Source organism: Myotis brandtii, unplaced genomic scaffold (assembly GCF_000412655.1).
Source record: "Myotis brandtii unplaced genomic scaffold, ASM41265v1 scaffold251, whole genome shotgun sequence".
In the NCBI taxonomy this organism is placed as follows: domain Eukaryota; kingdom Metazoa; phylum Chordata; class Mammalia; order Chiroptera; family Vespertilionidae; genus Myotis; species Myotis brandtii.
In genome coordinates, this window is record NW_005359516.1 from 3256997 (window position 1) to 3280165 (window position 23169).

At 37.1% G+C, this 23169-nt stretch overlaps 1 protein-coding gene across 1 annotated transcript in view; it reads left to right on the forward strand.

The window, feature by feature from the left end:
- The first annotated feature begins 2781 nt into the window (after positions 1-2781).
- GFPT1 (glutamine--fructose-6-phosphate transaminase 1) overlaps positions 2782-23169 on the forward strand; it is a 46651-nt gene continuing 26263 nt past the window's right edge. The window contains exons 1-8 of the mRNA XM_005867838.2: positions 2782-2814; positions 3489-3627; positions 5976-6083; positions 10302-10427; positions 15327-15385; positions 19115-19249; positions 21251-21312; positions 21728-21807. Coding sequence (XP_005867900.1) covers positions 2782-2814; positions 3489-3627; positions 5976-6083; positions 10302-10427; positions 15327-15385; positions 19115-19249; positions 21251-21312; positions 21728-21807 — 742 coding nt within the window. The remainder of the gene's footprint in view (positions 2815-3488; positions 3628-5975; positions 6084-10301; positions 10428-15326; positions 15386-19114; positions 19250-21250; positions 21313-21727; positions 21808-23169) is intronic.

Consider the following 23169-nt stretch of genomic DNA (forward strand, 5'->3'; position numbering starts at 1 on the left):
CTGCACATTAGAATCACCTGGGAATCTTTTTAAAATCCTGATTTCTGGGCCTCATCCTCCGGAAATTCTGTTTCTTTGTTACCAGAATTTCCGGAGGGTGAGGCCCAGAAATCAGGATTTAAAAAAGATTCCCAGGTGATTTTAATATGCAGCCAAGGTTGAGAACCATTGATCTATTGGTTTGGGAGTAGGGAATGGCCTGTGCTCCCTACAATTACTTTGTGTGGTTTGGGAGCAATTACTGAAGAGCGGTGGAGAGTATTTTTAGGATTTTGTAGTTACCCTAAGCAGAACTGTTTATTGGGAGGTTTGATAAGACAAGTTAAAGACCTGGAAATGGGAGCAATCTAGTGATTTCTACTCTAATAAGCACTGTTTTGAATTAAGAATACCTCCCTTGTAAACATGCCCTTGCATGCCTGATAGGCGGGTTATATGCCATTCTATTTTCCCAGCAACCCCAAGATTACAGATAACCCACTAATCCCAACGGGTGGACTGTCTTTAGGCCACTGTTTCTGTCAAGGAGCTGGTGTATAAAATTGGCAGATTTAATCTCTATCTTTCATTTTCCTAACCAGGGATGACTTAGGTTAATTCCCTTTCTTCCTTCTCCCATCTCTATTACTTTGATCTTAGAAAATTTCTCTGTGTGTGTCATCCTTTTCTTCCAGTCCCTGTCCAGTGATTTGAGGAAAAGATTTATATTCTGTGTGTTGTCCTTCAGTGATCGAATAAAAATACTTATTTGGGACTGATAGTTTTCTTCATTTAATCTTTATCATAAGTCAGTGACCCATAGGGGGAATAAGTGTAGAACACATAAAAGTTTGATTTACAGTTGGTAATTGGTTTAGTTTGTTCATATTATGGCTACTTTATGAAGGAACAGCAGTAACAATAAAAACCCCAGATCTCATGCAAGGTTGTGGCTGCGAAAATAAGATGCTTGTATAATATATGATAACTTTAAAAAATCTTTTCAATTGTAAGGTTGTTTTTTAAAATAATGAAATATAGAATTTTTATGAGTTCTTGGCCTTATACTTCCATTTTTGGGGAAAGTTTAAACAGTTGTTTCAGGTTATTTTGGATTTAGTTTTAAAATGTGGATTTCCTGCCTGGCCAATGTGGGTTAGTGGTTGAGTGTCATCCAGTGCAACAGTTCGGGTCTAGTCAGGGCACATGCCCAGGTTACAGAGCTCCATCCCCAGCAGAGGACTTGCCAGAGGCAGCTGTTTTATATTTCTATCTTTTTCTCCCTCTCCCTTCCTCTCTCTCTAAAAAATAATAATAAATCAATAAAAACATATTTAAAAAGAAAAAAAATGTGGATTTCCTTTTTTTTTTAAGGGCATGATAGTTTGTTTGAAAAAATTATACTGATCATGATGCTCAGCAAACCATTATTATGGCTTCTTTGTTGGATATTAATAATTCAGTATTTTTGGATGCTGAAATGCTTCAATAGGACCAAGCTATTTATAGAAATAATGAGATCTTTTCAAATGGAAATAAAGACTAGTTGTTTTGGAATTCTACTTCACTGAGTTAATTTTATTTCCTTATGATTCAGTGACACTATAGTGTAATATAAGAAAAAGGAAATTCTTTCATAAGTAAGCAACTTGAGCTTATAATTTCCTCATATTTTGGTCTTCAATGCTCTCTCCACCTTGACCAAAGCACAATCATGGGAGGCCTCAGATAATTTCCATACTGCTATTCCTAAAATGTGGATATTTTTTGCCCGTGTTGTTTACTACTTCTTTGTTTGCCTTGCTCAGTTCATATGTACTAGTTCTTTTATTTCTAGTTTTGCTTTTCCAAATTATTGCTTTTTTTCCCCTCTATGAATTCTTAAGAGTTGTTAACATTGCAGTTATTTGTTGTTAGCCAGTAACTGGTGAATAAGTGATTCAAGCTATTTTCTTTTAACATGATTATATATATATTTTAATATTTCCTCATATTATTAGAATATTTAGGTAATATTTTTCACATAATTGATAGTTATAAATTACTTATTCCTAAATGTTATTGATAGCATGATTATTGAAAGTAAGAAAAATTATTTCATCTGTATAGTTTTGTAAGATCCATATGTAGCTTAAAATACTCCAGGAAATGCTTTTCTTTAAACATAATGCTCAGTATTTAGCAAATTTGTTGATGGGTTAGTTTTTTAAAATTAAATTTTACTTAACAAAATAGCAGTAATGGAAGATGTTACCACCCTTATGAGCTGCTTTGGGAAAAAACACACACATTTATTTAAAAAAAAATATATATATATATATTTTTTTTTTTTTTGTTAATCCTCATCTGAGGATATCTTTTCTACTGCTCTTCAGAGAGAGTGGAAGAGAGGGAGGGAGAGAGAAATGGGAAGGGTAGCGGTCGTACGCTAATTACCATGTTTCTCTTTTATTAGTGTAGATTTTAATATTTCCTCATATTATTAGAATATTTAGGTAATATTTTTCACATAATTGATAGTTATAAATTACTTATTCCTAAATGTTATTGATAGCATGATTATTGAAAGTAAGAAAAATTATTTCATCTGTATAGTTTTGTAAGATCCATATGTAGCTTAAAATACTCCAGGAAATGCTTTTCTTTAAACATAATGCTCAGTATTTAGCAAATTTGTTGATGGGTTAGTTTTTTAAAATTAAATTTTACTCAACAAAATAGCAGTAATGGAAGATGTTACCACCCTTATGAGCTGCTTTGGGAAAAAAACACACACATTTATTTAAAAAATATATAGTTAGCATGACTGCAGTTATTTGGTTTAACTCGGGAGAGGTATATGTGTGTATCAATCTGATTCTTTTATTTTTTTAATTTTTATTTTTTTAATATATTTTATTGATTTTTTACAGAGAGGAAGGGAGAGAGATAGAGAGTTAGAAACATCGATGAGAGAGAAACATCGATCAGCTGCCTCCTGCACATCTCCCACTGGGGATGTGCCCGCAACCCAGGTACATGCCCCTGATCGGAATCGAACCTGGGACCCCTCATTCCGCAGGCCGACGCTCCATCCACTGAGCCAAACCGGTTTCAGCTAAAAAATATTTTTAATGACTTCAGGGAGGAAGGGAGAGCGAGAGAGAGAAAGAAACATCAATGATGAGAGAGAATCATTGATCGGCTTCTTCCTGCATGCTCCCTACTTGGGGCTGGAGCCTGCAACCTGGGCATGTGACCTGATCAGGAATTGAACTGTGACCTCTTGGTCCATAGGTCGATGCTCAACCACTAAGTCACACTGGCTGGGCAAAAATGAGCATTTATTTTGACATATTTGCTTTAGTCTTTTACAAATGGAAAACCCCCTTTGAAAAAGTTTCATTGCCTTTAGACAATTTGAAGTGAGGATTAGTAAAGATGGACTCTAGCTTCACATTTTTGCACATCTTAGGCATAATTATGCAAATGAAGATTATGTAATAAGTATGTTAATTTTTAATCTTTAGAATTTTTTATTAAGTATTTGTTTATTTGCAGGTATATTTGCTTACTTAAACTACCATGTCCCTCGCACAAGACGAGAAATCTTGGAGACCCTAATCAAAGGCCTTCAGAGACTGGAATACAGAGGATACGATTCTGCTGGTAATTCCTTTAAAAATAAATATGAGTTTTGCATGATTACTGAATCTAAATGGAAAAATTTTGTTTTAGGTGACTAGATCCTGTAGTAATGTTTGCTTTATTTTGGGCAAATCTAAAATCTGAACAATTTTTGTCTTTTCTCATACTTAAAGGTTTGTTCATGTAATTTCAATACTATTATCATTTATGTTGAGTATTGCTTCTTATAGGTATCTTTTGTTAAGAATATTACTGTAAAAACATAAATCATCTGGGGCAGTTTCACGGTAGAACAAAGATTTTGAAGGACTTATTCCATAAATTATCTTTTTTCTTTTCTATAAATTTAATTTGATTTTCTCCAGGTATTCCAGACTTTTGGTATGTAAACTTCTTAAGAGTTTTCTACCTTAAATAAATGACAAAGCAAATAAAAATAACTTTTTGTCAACTTTATGTTCTACTTTAGCTTCTTCCCTTAACTGTATTGGGGGTCTCCAAGATTACCCTCAGATTTGATGATTTCCTGGAAGGATTCAGCATATAGTTGTACTCATGGCTATGATTTATTACAACAAAGGAATAGAAAGCAAAATCAGTAAAGAGTAAAGGCACATGGGTGAAGTCTGGAGGAAATCTGGCACAAGTTTCTAAGGGTTCTCTCCCAGTGGAGTCCTACTAGGTGCTCTTAATTCCCCCAGAAAATTTCGTGATAGTTTGTGTGAAATGTTATCTACCAGGGAAGCTCATTGGCACCTGAGTGCCCAACTTTTTTATCGGGGGCTGGTCACGTAGACACCCTCTGTCTAATATGTACCAAAATTACAGACTCCTAGAAGAGAAGCAGTTGTTCAGCATAAGCCACATGGTGTACTGACTGTTTAGGTGCAATGAGCTATTTTTCATCAGAGTGGTGGGAACCCTTGTGAAATCCAAGGCCCAACTTTGCAAGCAGGCATTTCTAAGGATACCAGTGTCAGGCCTACTCTGTTAACTCTTTTTCTGTACATTTAACATTGCCAGCTGTGATGGGCATTTATCTTTCACTAGAGTCCTGGTGCATGAAATGCGTGCACAGGTAGGGTCCCTAGGCCTGGCCGGCAATCAGGGCTGATCAGGGCCTTCCCCCAGCTGCTGGCTGCTGGCCGCAGGCCAGGGCCTTCCTTCATTCTGCACTGCCCCCTGATGGTCAGCGCACATCATAGCGAGCAGTCGAACTCCTGAGGGGACAATTTGCATATTAGCCTTGTATTATATAGGATTATATAGGATGACTTTCCTCAATTAATGGCAAGTCAGTTCCTCAACTACTTTGTTCTTAAAATTCTCTCCTTCCTTAGCTTCTCTGACAACACATCTCATTATCTTCCTTACATACTGATTATTTCTTTTCTGTCTGCTTTGGAGCCTCTTTTTCTTAAATATTAATGTTCTTCAAGATATTGTCCTAGGCCCACTTTTCTTCATGGGTGAGCTCTGACTTCATCAGCTTCCCATATGTTGGTGACTTAAAATCCAGATGTTTTCCCTAAGTTGCACAGCCTCCTAGATATTTCTTCCTCAATAAACCAAGATATTAGAACTTTTGTATGTTTATAATTGAACTGAGTATCCAGTTTTCACCCCACTCTCCAATCAATACTTTCTGTGTGCCTTTTATCACCAAGTCCTTTGTTTGAGCCTAGGAGGTTCCCCAGACTTCTCCTGCTTTCTCATGTTATATCTAGTCATTTCTACTCAATATCACCCATATCTATCTTCATTACCATTGTTTAGTTCAGGCCCTCTTTCTTTAGATTTGCTATAGCTATAACTTCTGAGAACTGGTTTCTTCTTTCTGTTTCTCTAGTCTAACTTCTTACACTGTTTCCAAAGAGATTTTTAAAACTTTTTTTGCCATGTGATTTCTCTACCTCAAATTACTTTGCTTTCCCAATACCTTCAGAATAACTTTGTCAGACTCCTTAGGATCTTAAGTAGAATCTGAAGAGAGTGTATCCTGACATTCTCTCTTTATCGCGCTTCTGAGGTGGGTGCCCATCTTCTGTTTTTCTCTACTCTACTCCATTCACAAGCTAGTATAATACTTTTTTATAATCTGAAACCAGACTGAATGTAATTATTTTTGTCTTTGTCTTCTCAATACACTATTAGAAATTTGTGGAAAGGAACTGGGTTATTTTCATTTTTGTCTGTAGCAGCTGTTCTGGTTCTTGACATGTAATGGATGTTTAGTATATGTTGAATTGGTAATAAGTTAATGAATTAATTAGATTAAAAAATATTTTAATTAAAAATTTTGCCTCACACTGATAATCTAAATAATAGCCAGTTTTTAAATCTTGCTATTCTGTCTTTTGATGATTTAGGTGTGGGAGTTGATGGAGGCAATGACAAAGACTGGGAAGCAAATGCCTGCAAAATCCAGCTCATTAAGAAGAAAGGGAAAGTAAAAGCACTGGATGAAGAAGTTCACAGTAATGTACTTAGTTTAGTTTTTGTCCCCCTCCCCCTTTTCTTCCTTCTCCCTTATCAAATTACCATTCTTCCCATATTTTAGGACCCATTTAGTGATTATTAATATTGAAGGGAGGGGAGAAAAGTAGTTTTGTTACTGTCTGTACTAGTTTTAAAATATACCTGAGCTTCAAAAATGATCATATTAATTAGGGAAGGAAATTAGTTAGGTCCACTGCATTTAGAGTAAGATCAGTATTCTAAAATGAAGTAACCACAGTTTGTGAGGAAGGGCCTTTCATAGGATAAACATAAAGAAGGCAAGTTTGTTGATGGAATGGGAGATAGTCCTTTTTAAAATTTTTTTAAAAAATGTATTTAAAAAGTGTATTTATTTCAGAGAGGAAAGGAGAGGGAGAGAGAGGTAGAAACATCAATGATAAGAGAGAATCATCAATCAGCTGCCTCCTGCACTCCCCACACTGGGGATTGAGCCTGCAACCCAGGCATGTGCCCTTACCGGGAATCGAACCATGACCTCCTGGTTCATAGGTTGATGCTCAACCACTGAGCCACGCCAGCCGGGTGGGAGAGCGTCTTTTTAAAATTTTTTTAAATTAAATTTATTGGGGTGATATTGGTAGACATAGAGGTTGTTTCTACATTTTGCTGCAATGAATCTTGTCATGCTCTTTGTCCACAGTATTTTTTTCAAGTATATAACCAACAGTAGAGGTGCTTGGGCACAGGGTATAGGCATCTCTCTTATAGACATGGCCAGATTGCTCTTCAAAGTGATTTATTAATTTTGGATAATTAATACCAGTAAGGGAATGGTATAATAAATTGTAATGACAGTGAGTGACCATATGTAGCTTTTGAAAGGAGGGCACTGGGTCTGGTTCTGCATGTGGGGACCTGGAGAATTACTTGGAACCTAATGTTGAGTGAAAAAAACAACCAGCAGTATAGGATATGTAAGGAGTAGGACCATTTATGTTGACGTTTGTTATCTCTGGATGTAGGTATTTGAGTCTTTATCATTGCCAGCAAATTTAAATGTTTTAATTATTAAAAAAGAGAAGGGTGACATCTAAGAAAAGGTATGAAGAGGGCAAAAAGCCTTGGGCATGAAGTTGGTGAGAAGACACAAGGTACAAGTAAGGAAATTATTGAGGGGTTACAGCTCAGATAGGTGAAGGCACAGGGAGAGAGTTAATCTTTATAGGAGTCAAACGTAAAAGAAAAGCTAAGTTAGACAGTTATGAGGTAAGAGGGAAAAGCTTAATAAAGTGGAAATTGAAGGAATATAGGTAGAATTGAGGCTTAAGGAGAATAGAAAAGATGTCATGAATGGCTGGGGAATTGAATGACCTATCAGCTTAATGAATAAGGAACATGGGTACATGTTTCTTAAATGGCAACAGTGAAGTAAATAGAGTTGGTAATTAGCATGAACTTGATATGGATTTAATTTACAGATTCCTGTTAAAGACTCTTTCTCCAATGTTGCTTGCCAGCATGTTGGGGGAGATGCTTTAATTATAGTTAGCCTTTTTTAAACTAATCAGATGCTTTTATTACTTGCATTAGCTTGTTAACTAGTGATAAACAGTATCCTTTATCTGGAGGTCATTTATTAGGCCACCTTAATTATTCAGAACACAGGTAAGCCAGGAAAGAATGCATTGATGATTGTATCTGTTTATTGTTGGAGCCATCCAATAAAGATTTGAGTATCTGCCCTATTTATTTAGCTTTTAGTGCTTACAGTTCAAAGATAGTAAGACAAGCTGCTGCTTTTGTAGAACTCAAATTCTGATGGAAGCCAGATTGACAATGTCATAAATGTAATAAATAGTGCAGCAGAGTTTACCATTGTGTGTTTTTTTAAAATATGTTTTTATTGATTTTTAGAGAGTGAGGAAGTGAGAGGGATAGAGAGATAGAAACATCGATTGGCTGCCTCCTGCATGCCCCTTACTGGGAATTGAGCCCGCAACCTGGGCATGTGCCTCCAGCGAGAATTGAACTGGTGAACTCTTGGTTCATGGGTTGACCCTCAACCACTGAGCCACATCGGCTGGGCACCATTGTGGTTTTAAATTTAGGCTCTGGGGTAAACCAGATTTGGGTTGAAATCCTATCTCTACTTACTATTCACTATGAACTTTGGTAGGCAGATTTTGTGATTTCTTTGAGCCTCAGTTTTTTTTATCTGTAAAATGGAGAAAACAGTGCCCCTCCTCCCAGAGTATTCTGAGAATTCAATAATAAAATGAATATTTATTGAGTACCTATTATATACCAGCCATCATTCTAGGTCCTGAGGACAAAACAGAACAAGATAGGCAAAACCCTCTGCCATGATGGAGTTTACTGTTTAATGAAACAGGCAGATAAACATATAATGTTAAGTAGTGATTAGTGCTATGAAGAAAAAGTATAGTAGAGGTGACATTTGAGCAGATGCCATGTGATTGTCTGAAAGAGGGAATTCTGGGCAGAGGGAACACCAAGTGCAAAGACCCTGTGAGGGCTTGGCTATCGTAAAGATGAAAGTCAGTGAGGCTAGGGCACAGTAAGTGAGGAGAAGAGTGGCGGGAAATGAAGCTAGAGAGGTGGCTGAGGGCTAGGTCATGTAGGATCTTAAGAATGATGGATTTTACTGTGTGTGTCATGCAAAGCCATTAGAAAATTTTGTGTAGGAGAGTGACACGATCTGACTTCGTTTTGAAAGGATCACTTTTGTTGGTGTGCAGAACTAGATTGTACAGATGGAAGACTGGATACAAGGAAACTAGTGAGAATTCTGTCGAAGTAGTTCAGGTGAGAGATGGTGGTGGCGTGGGTCACAGTGATGAGGGGTGGGAGATAAGGATAGAAAGGTAGATAGGGGACAGATATGTAGTACCTTATATGCTATGAAAAGGTATTGGGCTTTATTTTGAGAAAATGGCTCTCTGGTTATATGTTAGAATTTGAGGATCTTTTTGCAAATCTCTGTGACTAGGTTTAGGATGATTCATATGTGCATACCGCTTTTTAAAGCAATGGAAGTCTATTCAAGGATTTTAAACCTTATTTCTTGATCAGATTTGTATTTTAGAATGACCTCTCATTAGCCAGTATAAAAACCACAAAAACTATGCTAAAGACTAAGCTAAAGTGCATGGACGTTCAGAGTTCTGAGCAGTTTATTCCTAATTTAGACCTAATTCTGATAAACTTTGTTATCTGATAAGCTTTATCTTAGCTAAATGAATTGTATATTTAGGAAATTAGAAGAAGGGCATTACTATTAAGTAACTAGAACTATCCTTTTTTTTCTCTCTCCCCCTCTACCCCCGGAAGAAGCAAGAAGAGAGAGCTCATAGGGAAAAGGAATCAGAATAGCTGCTTTACAAGATCAAGGAGCATCAGTCTGTAACCCTATATTTTCACAGTGTTGCTCTGTTCACAAGAACCTATTCTTTGATTTTGGAAGTTCTCCATAATTGCAGTTTATATTGTGAGATATGTTTGGGGACCAAGGAAATTATAGTCATAAGGCTGTGTGGCACTGAGAAAATGAATTTATTTTTACATGTCTAATTAAAACAGTACTGATTATTTCCAAAGTGAAGATTAAATATAGATTAAAAAATCACATTAACTCTCTTTGTCCTTAACTCCTGAGTGTGAAAAATTTTAAGCCTTCAGAAAAGTTGAAAAAATACATTAACCACCCATATATTTCATCTATCTTTACCAATTGTTAACATCGTCACATTTGCTTTATCTTTTTTTAAAATAATTGATTTTAGAGAGAGGAAGGGAAGGAGGGAGAGAGTGATGGAGGAAGAGGGAGAGAGAGAGAGAAATTTTGATAGGTTGCTTCTTGCATGTGCCCTGCCAGGATTGATCCCATAACCTGGATATGTGCCCTGACCAGGAATTGAACTCACTACCTTTTTGGTGCATGGGACAATGCTCCAACCAACTGGGCCACACTGGCCAGGGTACTTTATCTCTCTGAATACATTTTCTTGGGTTGTTATTGGAACCATTTGTTTTAAATATTTCAGCTGCATCCTGCATTAACTCCTCTAAATCTTTTAATTACTATTTTGAGTATGCCTGATCTTCAGTTTTAATAATTGTATATTCCAGGTAAACAGTGCTGTAATAATTACATTGAAATATAGTGTTATCTCTACAGCATGATTTAATATTGGAATTTTTCATTTTATCTTCAGAACAACAGGATATGGATTTGGATATAGAATTTGATGTACACCTTGGAATAGCTCATACCCGTTGGGCAACACACGGCGAACCCAATCCTGTCAATAGCCATCCCCAGCGCTCTGATAAAAATAATGGTATGGACATAAAAATGCTTTGGAATGATTGTAGAGGCTCGATAATGGGAAAAGAATGGAAGCTCTTATGTTTTCATAATTTTAATTTGGAAAATTTCAAACATATTCATATATAGAGAATATATAGAACCTGAGGCATCCATTACCCAGCCTCCACATTTATCAATATCTGATCAGTTATGTTTATCCATAGCCCCTACCTAGATTATCTTGAAAGCTAGTAGATATTGTATAGATAGATATATCACAGATAGCTAGATATCATAACATTTATTTTGTAAATATTTAAGAGTGTATTTCTAAAAGGTAAGGATTTAGTAGATTGATATGTCTCTTAAGAGACTTCTCCCTTTCTCTCCTTTTTCCTTACAGTTTACTCTGTTTGTCCTATAGAATTTTCTATAGTTTAGATCATGTTAATTGCATTCATCCTGTGGGTCATTTAATATGTTTCTCTGTCCATTTTTTTATTATAAACTAGAGGCCTGGTGCACGACATTTGTGCACTGGGGGGGACGGGGGAGCGGGTCCCCTTAGCCCAGCCTGCGAACTCTCGCATTCCGGGAGCCCTCAGGGGATGTTCGACTGATGGTTGAGGCCCACTCCCTGCCGGACCTAAGCCGTCAGTCGGACATCCTTAGCACTGCCACGGAGGCGGGAGAGGCTCCTGCCACTGCGCTCACCAGCCGTGAGCCTGGCTTCTGGTTGAGTGGCGCTCCCTGGTGTTAGCACACTCACCACCAGGGGTCCATTTTTTTATTATAAACTAGAGGCCTGGTGCACGACATTCGTGCACTGGGGGTGGGGGGGGAGCGGGTCCCCTTAGCCCAGCCTGCGAGCTCTCGCATTCCGGGAGCCCTCAGGGGATGTTTGACTGATGGCTGAGGCCCACTTCCTGCTGGACCTAAGCCGTCAGTCGGACATCCTTAGCACTGCCACGGAGGCGGGAGAGGCTCCTGCCACTGCGCTCACCAGCCGTGAGCCTGGCTTCTGGTTGAGTGGCGCTCCCTGGTGTTAGCACACTCACCACCAGGGGGGAGCTCCTGCGTTGAGTGTCTGCCCCCTGGTGGTCAATGCGTGTCATAGTGACCAGTCATTCTGCCTTTCAGTCTATTTGCATATTAGCCTTTTATTATATAGGATTGGTACAGTGTTTGTTTACAACTGCAGGTATATAATTGTTAAATGATAACTTTTGAGGTTGAACGTTTTTCTGAAAGAAAGGATTTATTGAGCCATAAGCTAGGCAGAAAAAGGACCAGTTTCTGGGACAGTTTAGACCACCATCAGTAGGGCTAGTTGGGAAGACAAATATGCCCGCCATCCTGGGATTGATGGAGTTCTTTTATACGATGATTTTGGAGAAGAAAGCTGTAAGTTGTTTTGAAAGAATTTACACTGGCTATAGATAAGGGGTGTGGGAATAGGTGAAGCAGGGCTAGTTCTGGGAGAGGTGTATGGTAAGGAAGAAGTGTTTGTTGCTTTTGGATTGATTGTGGGCAACAGCCCAGAAAGTTTATGCGTAAACAGGATGCGGTGGGTGCCGTCTGGTGGTTGGCTATTCTCTCTAGATAAGAACTGAAATAGGGGCCTAGAAGTTGATTCAAAGTTTCAACATACATTAAGGAATGCTAGCAGTCTTTTGTTTGTTTCTGTTCCTGTCTCTGTTAACTGATTAACTCTCCCTGCCTCTTCTTCCCACCCTCTGGCCTGCTGTAATTTATTTTAGGACATCTCAGAATTTCTTTTCTTGTCATAATGTTGGATGTTTTTCTTTCTGTTGTTAGCAGTCATTGATGATCATTGCCAAGATTAATTATTTCTTTAGGGGTTTTAAATTGGTGATAGTCTAGTACTATCATTCCTTCTTTCATTTATTATCTCAAATACTTCCCTATAAAGAGAATCTTCTCCATATCAACTGCTTGGTTACCCTTAGTTACAGAGCATATAGGAAAGGCAGGATTAATATTTTATCTCCCCCCGCCCCCTTCATTTACCATTTTTAAAAAATGAAGTGGTTCATATGTTCTAAAATGAATAATGAGTTCTTTTTAAAATTATAAAATCATGGATTTAAAATATTTCATATGATTCAAAACACTGAAGTAATTGTCTATATTGATGCACAAAAATCTTTGGCCATTGGGAACTTACTCAGGTTGGCTTCTAAGTCCTTTTGACATGACCCCTGTAGACTCAATAGTCTTTGTTATTTTCTGGTAGGCCAAGATGTTCCACGTTCCTCTACTCCTGCCCCATGCTTGGAATCAGCCATTTCTCTAAGGAAGCCCCAGTTCTTTTTAGTGGAAATGATACTTAAAGACTATAAGCCAGGTCTTAGACGTGTTCATCACACATAGGTCTTTTCAGTGGGCAGAGCTAGGAGATACACATACCTCTGTGTGTGCACTTGCACACGTATAAATTTAAAGATAAAACAACATAATTTTACACTAACAATTCTAACTCAGATTCAGGGTTGTAAGGTTTTGACTTTACCTGATTGATCTATGTATTTTCTTTTATTCATGTAGTTCTTAACATCAGTAACATACTTATTTATCTGTTACATGATATACATAAAATAATCATAATACCAACACTTCCTTAAGAATATATTTACTGTTTGTTAGTTTTTCTTGTTAATTTTTTGTCCTTAGGGTATATCTCTTTAGGGATATATAATCAAATTTCTGTGTTTTAGAATCACTTGGAATAATCCTTCTATCTGTAGTTGTGCTACCAGCTGGATACAGCATTCTATTAATATATTTTATTTTATTTTGCATTTTAGGGATTGATTTTTTAAAAAAATCAATTTTATTTCAAATGAAAATATTTGCATTGTTCTGAGGTCACACCTATAAAAAAGGCATGTTAAACTCTGGCTAGTTTGGCTCAGTGGATAGTGATGGCCTGTGGACTGAAGGGTCCCAGGTTCGATTCTGGTCAAGGGCACTTACCAGTGCAGCTGCATGTAGAAGGCAACCAATCGATGTGTCTCTCCTACATTGATATTTCTCTCTGTCTCTTCCCCTCCTTTCCACTCTCTCTAAAAATCAATGGCAAAATATCCTCAGGTGAGGATTAACAAAAAAATAAAATAAAATAAAAAAAATAGGCATGTTAAAATAAGTCTAGTTTCTGTCTTATTTTTCTTATTCCATCTTTTCCTGGAAATAACCATTTAAAAGAGTCTATTCTTTTGTTTTTTTAAAGAAAAGAAAGTCCTGGCCAGGTAGCTCAGTTAGAGTGTCCTCCCGATACAGCAAGGTTGTGGGTTTGATTCCCAATCAGGGCACATATAAGAATCAACCAATGAATGCATAAATAAGTGGAACAACAAAACTGATATTTCTTTCTCTCTCTCTCTCTCTCCCCCTCCCTCCCTCCCTCCCTACCTTCCCTCCTTCCCTCTCTCCCTCTTCTTTCCTCTCTCTAAAATTAAAAATCTATAATAATAAAAGCATAATATGCTAATTAGACCGGACATCCTTCTGGACGACCTTCTGGATGAAGCCGGGGCTTCTAGGGAAGCCCGGCTCCTGGGTGCCAGAGGGAAGCCAGTGCCGGCAGCTGGGGGAAGGAAGGCCTACTCTTGCACAAATTTTGTGCATCGGGCCTCTAGTTAAATAAGTAAATACATACAAAAGTATGTGTGTGTATATATGTATGTGTGTGTATATACATCCCTTTTGAGATAAGATTGTATAATTTAATTAAGAAGCTGCCGTTTTAGGTTTCTATGCTTCACATAATTATCATTGAACCAGATTAGAATGCTAACAACCTAACCTCTCAAACATTTAATTCTGACAAGGCCTTTATAAAAAATTCCTAAAAACATACCTAGATTATGTTTTGAGAATTTGGCTTTAATTAAGTCTTTATGTCAACTATTAGCTATTTATGATTCTCTGTGTTCTAGCATTAAAAATATTTAGTTTTTTTTTGTAGTGGTAGTATTTTGTGGTATCATTTTTTTCTTTCTTAAAAAATCTAGTGAAAACGCTTAATTTATTATCTGGGTTGTAATGCATTTAGTCCTGACATTTAATGTCAGGTCAAATATCAGATTGTTAAGTATTTTAAAAGCATTTTTATATAAAATTGAATTTAGTGGTAATTTCTCTCCTCACTTACATGAATTTTAAATAATAAATTCATATTAGTGATCTTTACATTGTCAGTAGCTATAAATAATAATATTGTCAACTCTTGATTATCCATTTTTACATTCTTCAAAGTTATTTCATAAAGTTGAAAATTATCCCACTATCATGTGTATTTGATGTTGGAATTCTGTTTTAACATTTATTTATCACTTAGGAATTGTCTGGACCTCAGATAAATAGATTTAATTATAGAATTGAATAATGTCTGGTTTTTCTTATTAATTTATTTAACTTTAGTTCTTAAGTTCATTTAGTGCAATCAGATAATTGTATTAGTTTGAAAGGTTTCTCTTTAAATTTAGGAATGTTTTATGCATAAGAATGGATGAACAAAGAAGTGAGAATAATAGTTATTTAGTTCAACCTTCTCAATTTGCAAATGAGCACATATACCCAAGGAATTTGCTCCTTTCACATGGTGACATTGGGTTAGTAATTTAGCCACAGCTGAAATTGATGACTCTAGACACCAGCTTATTGTATTTCCCCACTGTACCCACCTCCCTGGCACTCTTTACTTCCACTAAGCCACATAAACTGTGCTGCTGATCTACCCAAGGATAATCTGGTAACAAAAAGTAGATACTACTTGATTACACCTTGAAGTATAGCATGTGACACATTTTTTGTCTTTTTTGAAAAATCTCTTTAACAGTAATGGCTATTTATAATGTTTACTAGACCTATAATTTTTGGTCATTAATTTCTTTATCTCTTTTAGAATTTATTGTTATTCACAATGGAATCATCACCAACTACAAAGACTTGAAAAAGTTTTTGGTAAGTAAATTGACCTAAAAAGACCACCAGCGTTTGACAATACTTCTAATGAGAGCAGTGAGGTTGTTTGTTGAGATGTGCAATAAATACTATCTAGGTGTGATCAAGTAATTCCTAAGACAGTTTCAAGGGTATGGTGGTTTATTGGACTTTTCTTTGTTGACAGTGGAACATTTTTGTTCCTTATATGAAAAGGAAACAATTTTTGGCTTTGTTATGAATGATCCAGAAACTCAACTAAAATTGGAATTTGGGGGTTATGTCTTTTGCATTAAGAGAAACCTTGTTTGCCATTTTTAAAAGATTCTAGGATATGTAAGAGGAATCAGAACAGATTAAATGAAGGTTCTATGCCCTAAATAGCTATGTACTTACCTAGTAATGATCATGATGATGACTTTTATAATGGCTTCTCAGGTCTGTCCAACTGAACTTTCTGTAGTGATGGAAACCTTCCATATCTGTACTGTCCAATATAGTAGCCACTGTTCATATATGGCTTTTGAGCTAGTATGACTGAGGAACTAAATTTGAAATTATTTCACTTTAATCAATTTAAATTTAAATAGCCACGTATATCTAATGTCTATAGTATTGCATAGTAAAATATCATTGTTAAATAAAGAATTATCATATTCATTATGGGATTTGTTTTTATATTATATATTTTATTATATTTTAATTATTTAAAATTTATTTAATTCATATTGGCATATAGATTTATGTACATATATTTTTATTGATTTTAGAGAAGAAGGGAGAAGGAGAGAGAGATAGAGACATCAATGATGCGAGAGAATCATCGTTTGGCTGCCTCCTGCACGCCCCCTACTGGGGATCGAGCTTGCAACCCAGGCATGTGCCCTGACTGGGAATCGAACTGTGACCTCCTGGCTCATGGGTTGGCACTCCACCACTGAGCCACACCAGCTGGGTTGTTTATTTTTATTTTTTAAAACTTTATTGTTGAGTATATTATAGATGTGTCCTCGCCCCTCCCCCCCTTTCTTCCCCTTATTGTCCCCCTCCACTCGGATCCACCCTGCCCCAGGCCTTCACCACTCTATAGTTTGTGTTCATGGGTAATGCATGTATGCATGTAAGTTCTTTAGTTAAGCACTTTCCACCCACACCCCCCTCTTCCCTCTGAGATTTGTTGGTCTGTTCCATGTTTCCATGTTTCTGATTCTATTTTATTCATCAATTTATTTTATTCATTAGATTCCTTGTTCATTTATTTTGATTTTTAGATTCAGTTGTTGATAGATATGTATTCATTGCCATTTTATCGTTCATATTTTTTATCCTTTTTTTCCTTCTTAAAGAAGACCCTTTAACGTTTCATTAATGCTCATTGGTGGTGATGAACTCCTTTAGCTTTTTCTTGTCTGTGGAGCTCTTTATCTGACCTTTAATTATAAATAATAGCTTTGCTGGATAATCTTGGTTGTAGGTCCTTGCTTTTCGTCACTTTGAATATTTCTTGCCACTCCCCTCTTGCCTACAAAATTTGTTGAGAAATCACCTGACAGTCGTATGGGTGCTCCCTTGTAAGTAACTAACTGCTTTTCTCTTGCTGCTTTTAAGATTCTCTCTTTGTCTTTAACTTTTGACATTTTAATTATGTCTTGGGTATGGGCCTCTTTGGGTTCATCGTGCGCTTCCTGGACTTGTATGTCTTGTTCTATCACCAGGTAAGGGAAGTTTTCTGTCATTATTTTTTCAAATAGATTTTCAATTTCTTGCTTCGTTTCTTCTCCTTCTGGCATCCCCCTGATGTGAATGTTGGTATGCTTGAAGTTGTCCCAGAGGCTCCTTACACTATCTTCATATTTTTAGATTCTTTTTTCTTTTTGCTTTTCTGATTGGGTGTTTTTTGCTCCTTCATTCCAAATTGCTGATTTGATTCTCGTCATCCTCTACTGTTGATTCCCTGTAAATTATTCTTCATTTCAATTAGTGTAGCCTTCATTTCTGACTTTTCCTTTTTTATGTTGTTGAGGGTCTCACTAAGTTCCTTGAGGTTCTCACCAAGTTCCTTGAAGTTTTCATTGAGTTTCTTGAGTATCCTTTGAACTCTGTATCCGGTAATTTGCTTGCTTCCATTTATTTAGTTCTTTATCTGTTTTTTCATTTGTGTCATGTTTCTTTGTTCTGCATTTTGGCTGCTTTCCTGTGTTTGTTTCTATGTATTAGGTAGAGCTGCTATGTCACCTGGAATTGTTAGAGTGGCCTTGTGTATTATGTGTCCTGTAGAGCCCAGTGGCTCAGCCTCCCCAGTCACCTGAGCTGGGCACTCTAAGTGTGCCCCTGTGTGGGTTGTATGTGCTTTCCTGTTGTAGTTGAGCCTCAATTGCTTTTGGCATCACTGGGAGGGATTGACCCTCAGGCCAATTGGCTGTGCAGACCAGCTTTGACTACAGAGGAAGAGCTGTTGTGTAGGAGACACCCTTATGGAGCAGGACTTGCTTTAGTGGGGCTTTGGTGCTCACCAAGTCTTCCCCTTCAGTATGTCACTGGTGGATGTGATAGGCTGTAATCTGTCATGGTCTGAAGCTGGCCACCAGGTACAGTGGCTCTGGGGCCTCCTGGGAGGTGCAAAGTCAGCTACTGCTTGTGCTCTGCCTGGGGACACCCGTCAAGCTATGGAGTGATCTGCAGATGGCTGCTACTTGTGATGGGCTTGGAGGTGCTCAGGAAAGGCAAGGTGTGAACCAAGGCAGGCTGCTGCTATTGCTGGTTCTAGGGCCACTTATCGAGAGGTATGGGGCATGCTAGGCCAGCTGCTGCTTGTCTGAGAGATATTAGGAAAGTCTGAAGCCTGAGCCAAGAGGCCATTTATATGGAAAAGCCACTACAAACAGGTTGGGTGGGCACACAATTTGGGTGTGGTGGGGTCTCAGGGAATCACGAGGGTGGAGCGAACTTATGGGCCAAGTTGATGGATACTCAGATATTGCAACTGTTTGTTGGCATTGTGGCAGGGAGGTCTTCTCTGCACCTCTGCCAGCATTTTTGTGTGGGATAAAGCTGCCCCCAGTTCTTGCCCTGATGCCAGACAAATTAGTTCCTCCCATATGTTCCTGGATCCTTTCAAGTTGCTGCCCCAGCACTGGAGCTCAGAGGCAGTGAGTCAGAGTAAGTCTGTGTGTGGGCCCTTTAAGAGGAACTGCCTGGGACTTCAGCAACCCAACTGTGCCACAATCTCCACTGGTTTTTATAGCCTGAAGTTAGAGACTTCTCTTCCCAGGGTCTGGTGTGGGGCTAGGCCTGAGGGGTCTGGTATGGGGCTGGAACCCTTTGCTCCTCACGAGGAACCTCTGCTTAAGCCAAAATAGTCCTCCTGATTAAAAAGATAACACATATGGATATCGGACCAGCCCCTGCGCCTCTGCCCCTCCTACCAGTCTCAATGTGTCTTCTTTAATTCTTTAATTGTAGGACTTCCATTCAGCCAGATTTCAGGTGGTTCTGAATCATGGTTATTCTCTAGTTTAGTTGTAATTTTGATGTGGTTGTGGGAGGAGGCGAGTACTGCGTTTACCTATGCCACCATCTTGACTTGCCTCCTGTTACCTTAATTTTGAACAGTGGGTAATGGTGTATGGTGGTCAAAAAGATTAGAAATTGATTAGTGAGATTTTTGAGGAAAAAAAAATCTGTAGATAAGATTTGGATATGATGAATATTTCCTTAAATGTGTCAATTTTTTTTTCTTTCTAATTACAGGAAAGTAAAGGTTATGACTTTGAATCTGAAACAGACACAGAAACAATTGCCAAGCTTGTTAAGTACATGTATGACAATCGGGAAAGTCAAGATACCAGTTTTACTACCTTGGTGGAGAGAGTTATCCAACAATTGGTATTAAATCACACTTTAAAAAAATTATTTTTTAATTACAGTTTTCACTCAATAGTGGTTGGGAAATCATATATTTTACAAAGTGTTCCCCCTGATATTTCCAGTACCCACCTGGCACCATACATAATTATTTCAATATTATTGACTATATTCCCTGTGCTGTACTTTACATCCCTGGGACTATTTTGTAGCTGCCAATCTGTACTTCTTAATCCCTTTACCTATTTCACCCCAACCTCCCTCACCCCTGGCAACCAACAGTCTTTACCCTTTTAAAGATAATTATTACAAACATTAATCATAATATATCTTTTTTTAAATAATAGGTCCTTCAAATTAAGTTTGAGAAGCAGGAACTATGCTAATTTAAAAATATTTTTGGCTTTTACTTTTCATATATAACTTTTCAACCTGAATAATTTTGAGGGATTGTTGTTTCACTGATGAACCATCCTTTCCCACACACTTAAAATTTTACTTCTTTCACTGTACTTTTGTGTTAGGGGAATTAAAAGTAACCTAAAATCAGTTTGTCCAAAAAGTATGCATGCATACACACACACACAAACACATACAAACCCATACATACCACACACAAACATGCATACAGTATACATAGACAGGGACTCATCATTTTCTTGCTTCCTGCTCAGGTTAGTTTCAGTGAAATGTACACTTTTTATTCTGGGATAATGTTTGCTTATCTCTGAGTCAGTCTAGTCAACTCCTTATTTTTCCTTATGGGGACTTTTCCTTGGCTCTTTGCCTCTATGGAAAAGTATTTCCCAGTCCAAGAGAAAAGTGGTATTCTTTTTGATCCCATCTAAAGTGCCCTAAATAAAGATTAAAGATCCACAAAAGGCCAAATGCATAGTGATTTCTATCCCCCTCCCCCACTCATAGCTCTAGCTTTCCCATTTAAAAGCCCTTTACTTCTCAGTGAAGGTCCAGCCCTCATTTCCCACCTCCTCCCATCCTTATGATGTCTACAGTAAAGGAGGAGACAGAAAGTGAAGAAAATAGAGGTCCATTCCATCCCTTTACTCAAGGCAGAGTATTGTGCCTTCCCAGTCTTGTCTTATTTCTACTCACTGTATAACCCAGTTTGTGTTCTATGGTGTTTTCTTCCTTCTCCTACCTCATGTTCCTCCTTTATTCATTCTTGATTTCTTTAGGCCCTGTCCTTGAGGAGGTTGGGTAGAGGGGGTGGTATGATATGCATGTTAATAATTGTGATTGTACATATTTATCTCCAGTGTCAAGATAAAAAAAAGTGTAAGTTAACAGTGGTATAAAATGGGTTTTGGGTATTGAACTTAGGTCCTTTCCTAATTCTATCTTCCCTTTATTAATGTATAATATGGGAGATATGATTTATTTATTGAGAAACATTTGTAGTATGTTTGAATTTTTTATAGGACTTTCAGCTATAAAAACTCTAGAACATTTTATTGATATAACTAGAGGCCTGGTGCATGGATTTGTGCACTAGTGGGGTTCAACCGGCTCGCCTCAATGGGGGCCCATAGGCCAGGCCAGCGGGGGGGATGGGCTGTGGGTGGTTGGCCGGCTGGCCCCACCCCCGATTGGGGTTGGGGGACTGATCGGGGCCTGAATCAGGCCAGTTGGTGCCGCAGTGTATGTCATAGCCACCAGTCATTCTGGTCATTCTGCTATTCCTGTCGCTGGGCTTTTATATATATAGATTAGACCCCCCCCCCCCCAAAAAAAAGATGTGTTCTTTCCATTAAAATGATCTGTTTTGGAGCTATTTATCTATTGAGCCTATTTGAAGAGTAAGCTTGTTTAAAAAGTGACTCTTTGATACACCAAAGCTCAAGAGGAAGTGTCTGCCTAATATTTAGACTCATTTATAAACTAGTGCAAAAAGTGGTTATGTAAACAAAAAGTTTCTGTGGTAAAGCCAGTATGTATTAGACATGTCACATTTGATAATTGATTATCATATGTATTGCTGACTCATTTTTTTTCCCTCCATAGGAAGGTGCTTTTGCACTTGTATTTAAAAGTGTTCATTTTCCTGGCCAAGCAGTTGTCACAAGGTATGTATAAATTTAATAATGCCTAATAATTATATGTATTTTGAAACTTTTGAATTGTAAGTTTATTCTCTGTACACTATAAATGTCCCTTCACCATAAAGGCCTGTATAGCAACTACTCAGTTTTGCTCTTGTAGTGTGAAAGCTGCTGTAGAAAATATGTAAAAGAATGGGCATGGCTGTGTTCCAATAAAAATTGACAAACCTGCTCTGTGGGTCAGATTTGCTTAGCTCTGTTATTGAATGTTTTTTTTTTTAAATTCTGTTTATATTGATCTGTTGTTATATCTGAAGTTGAGCTTGGAGGGAGAATTTAAACTTTATTTGAAGAGTGTTCTGTCATCACATATAAATTTTATATCATTAATGTGTGGTTTATAAAAATGGTTTAATTCTGTTTAATTTTGTACTAATAGACGAGGTAGCCCTCTGTTGATTGGTGTACGAAGTGAACATAAACTCTCTACTGATCACATTCCAATACTCTACAGAACAGGTAAAAACTGTTCCTACATCATGCCATGGGTAGAATGTATAAATTGAATGCAGTAGATATGAAGAATTGTTTTCCTTAAATTGAAATAAATGCTTTGGTCAGGTCCACTCATATATAGTTCTGTCTAGACATGAAAAGTATTTGTTTTGTGATTTCTCTGACAAGTAGAATTTTTTTCTGTTGTATATCCATAGCTAGGACTCAGATTGGATCAAAATTCACACGGTGGGGATCACAGGGAGAAAGAGGTGGGAAATGCACTGCATGGATGGGGAGGAATCTTATCCTGTTTTGTTTATTCTTTACTAATTCTTTGTTCTTGGAGTGAATGAATGTGCTGGGCCTCTAAAAATGTGCTTATTTTATGGGGAAATATATTTTGACATTTTTTCTAACTTGCAGAGTATATTTTGTCTGTCTGCTTTTGGCATTTAGAAAACTGCTTTTAGTAATTCGTTTCTTTAAAGTCTCTGAGATTTGAAAAAAAATAGTTTTTTTCCTTTGCTTTAAATTAAAATCATGTAGGATACCTTATTATAACTAAGATGCCAAGATGGGGAAAAGAGCATTGTGTTCTAGACTACTATAGATTGGACTTAGTTATAATTTGAATAATTCAGCCTAATTTTTAACTGACATAGTCGGTTTTAATGGTTTTTATTTTATGCATGACATTTTACTTTTAGATTTACATTCAGTATCTTGATTGGCTTTGTTTGGATTTGGAATTGTTCTTTTTTAATAAGTTTGAATTTTTTATAAGACTGTCAGCTATATAAACTCTGGAACATTTCATGGATATAATTAGATTTTTAAAAAGATGTGCTCTTTCTATTTGCTTATTACTAAAAGTAAATTCAGGAAATTAGAACTTATATTATTAATGTATAATTCTTGATTTCTTGAAAAAAATTTAGCAAAATACTCTAAACCTATTCACCTTTAGATTGTAACTGCTTTCACTATTTTATCTGTAGCAGATAAAAGTTCTGAGATGTTAGAATTTTTTATCTCCCTCATCCCCTTCCCTCCCTTTTCAGAAGAAAAACTAGTCTATCAGTGAGAGTGCAAATTTTGGATCCAGAGTTCCAGATTTCTGTTAATAATTCTGCTGTTTATACATTACCTATATATTACCTTGTACATTGTTTTAAGCTGCTTTTAGAAGCAATGGGAAAACATTGGCTAAGGTTTTAAGAAATTGGAGGAAACGTTTATCACTGGACAGATCTTTTTGAGATCAGAGTCTATGTTTTAGTAACCCTTACCTCTCTAGCTCCTAATAGGTAGAGAGTGTGCTCAACAGAGTAATTTAAAAAATAGGCCTCTTATTGAAGAGGCTGTGTAAAGAGGAGAACCCTG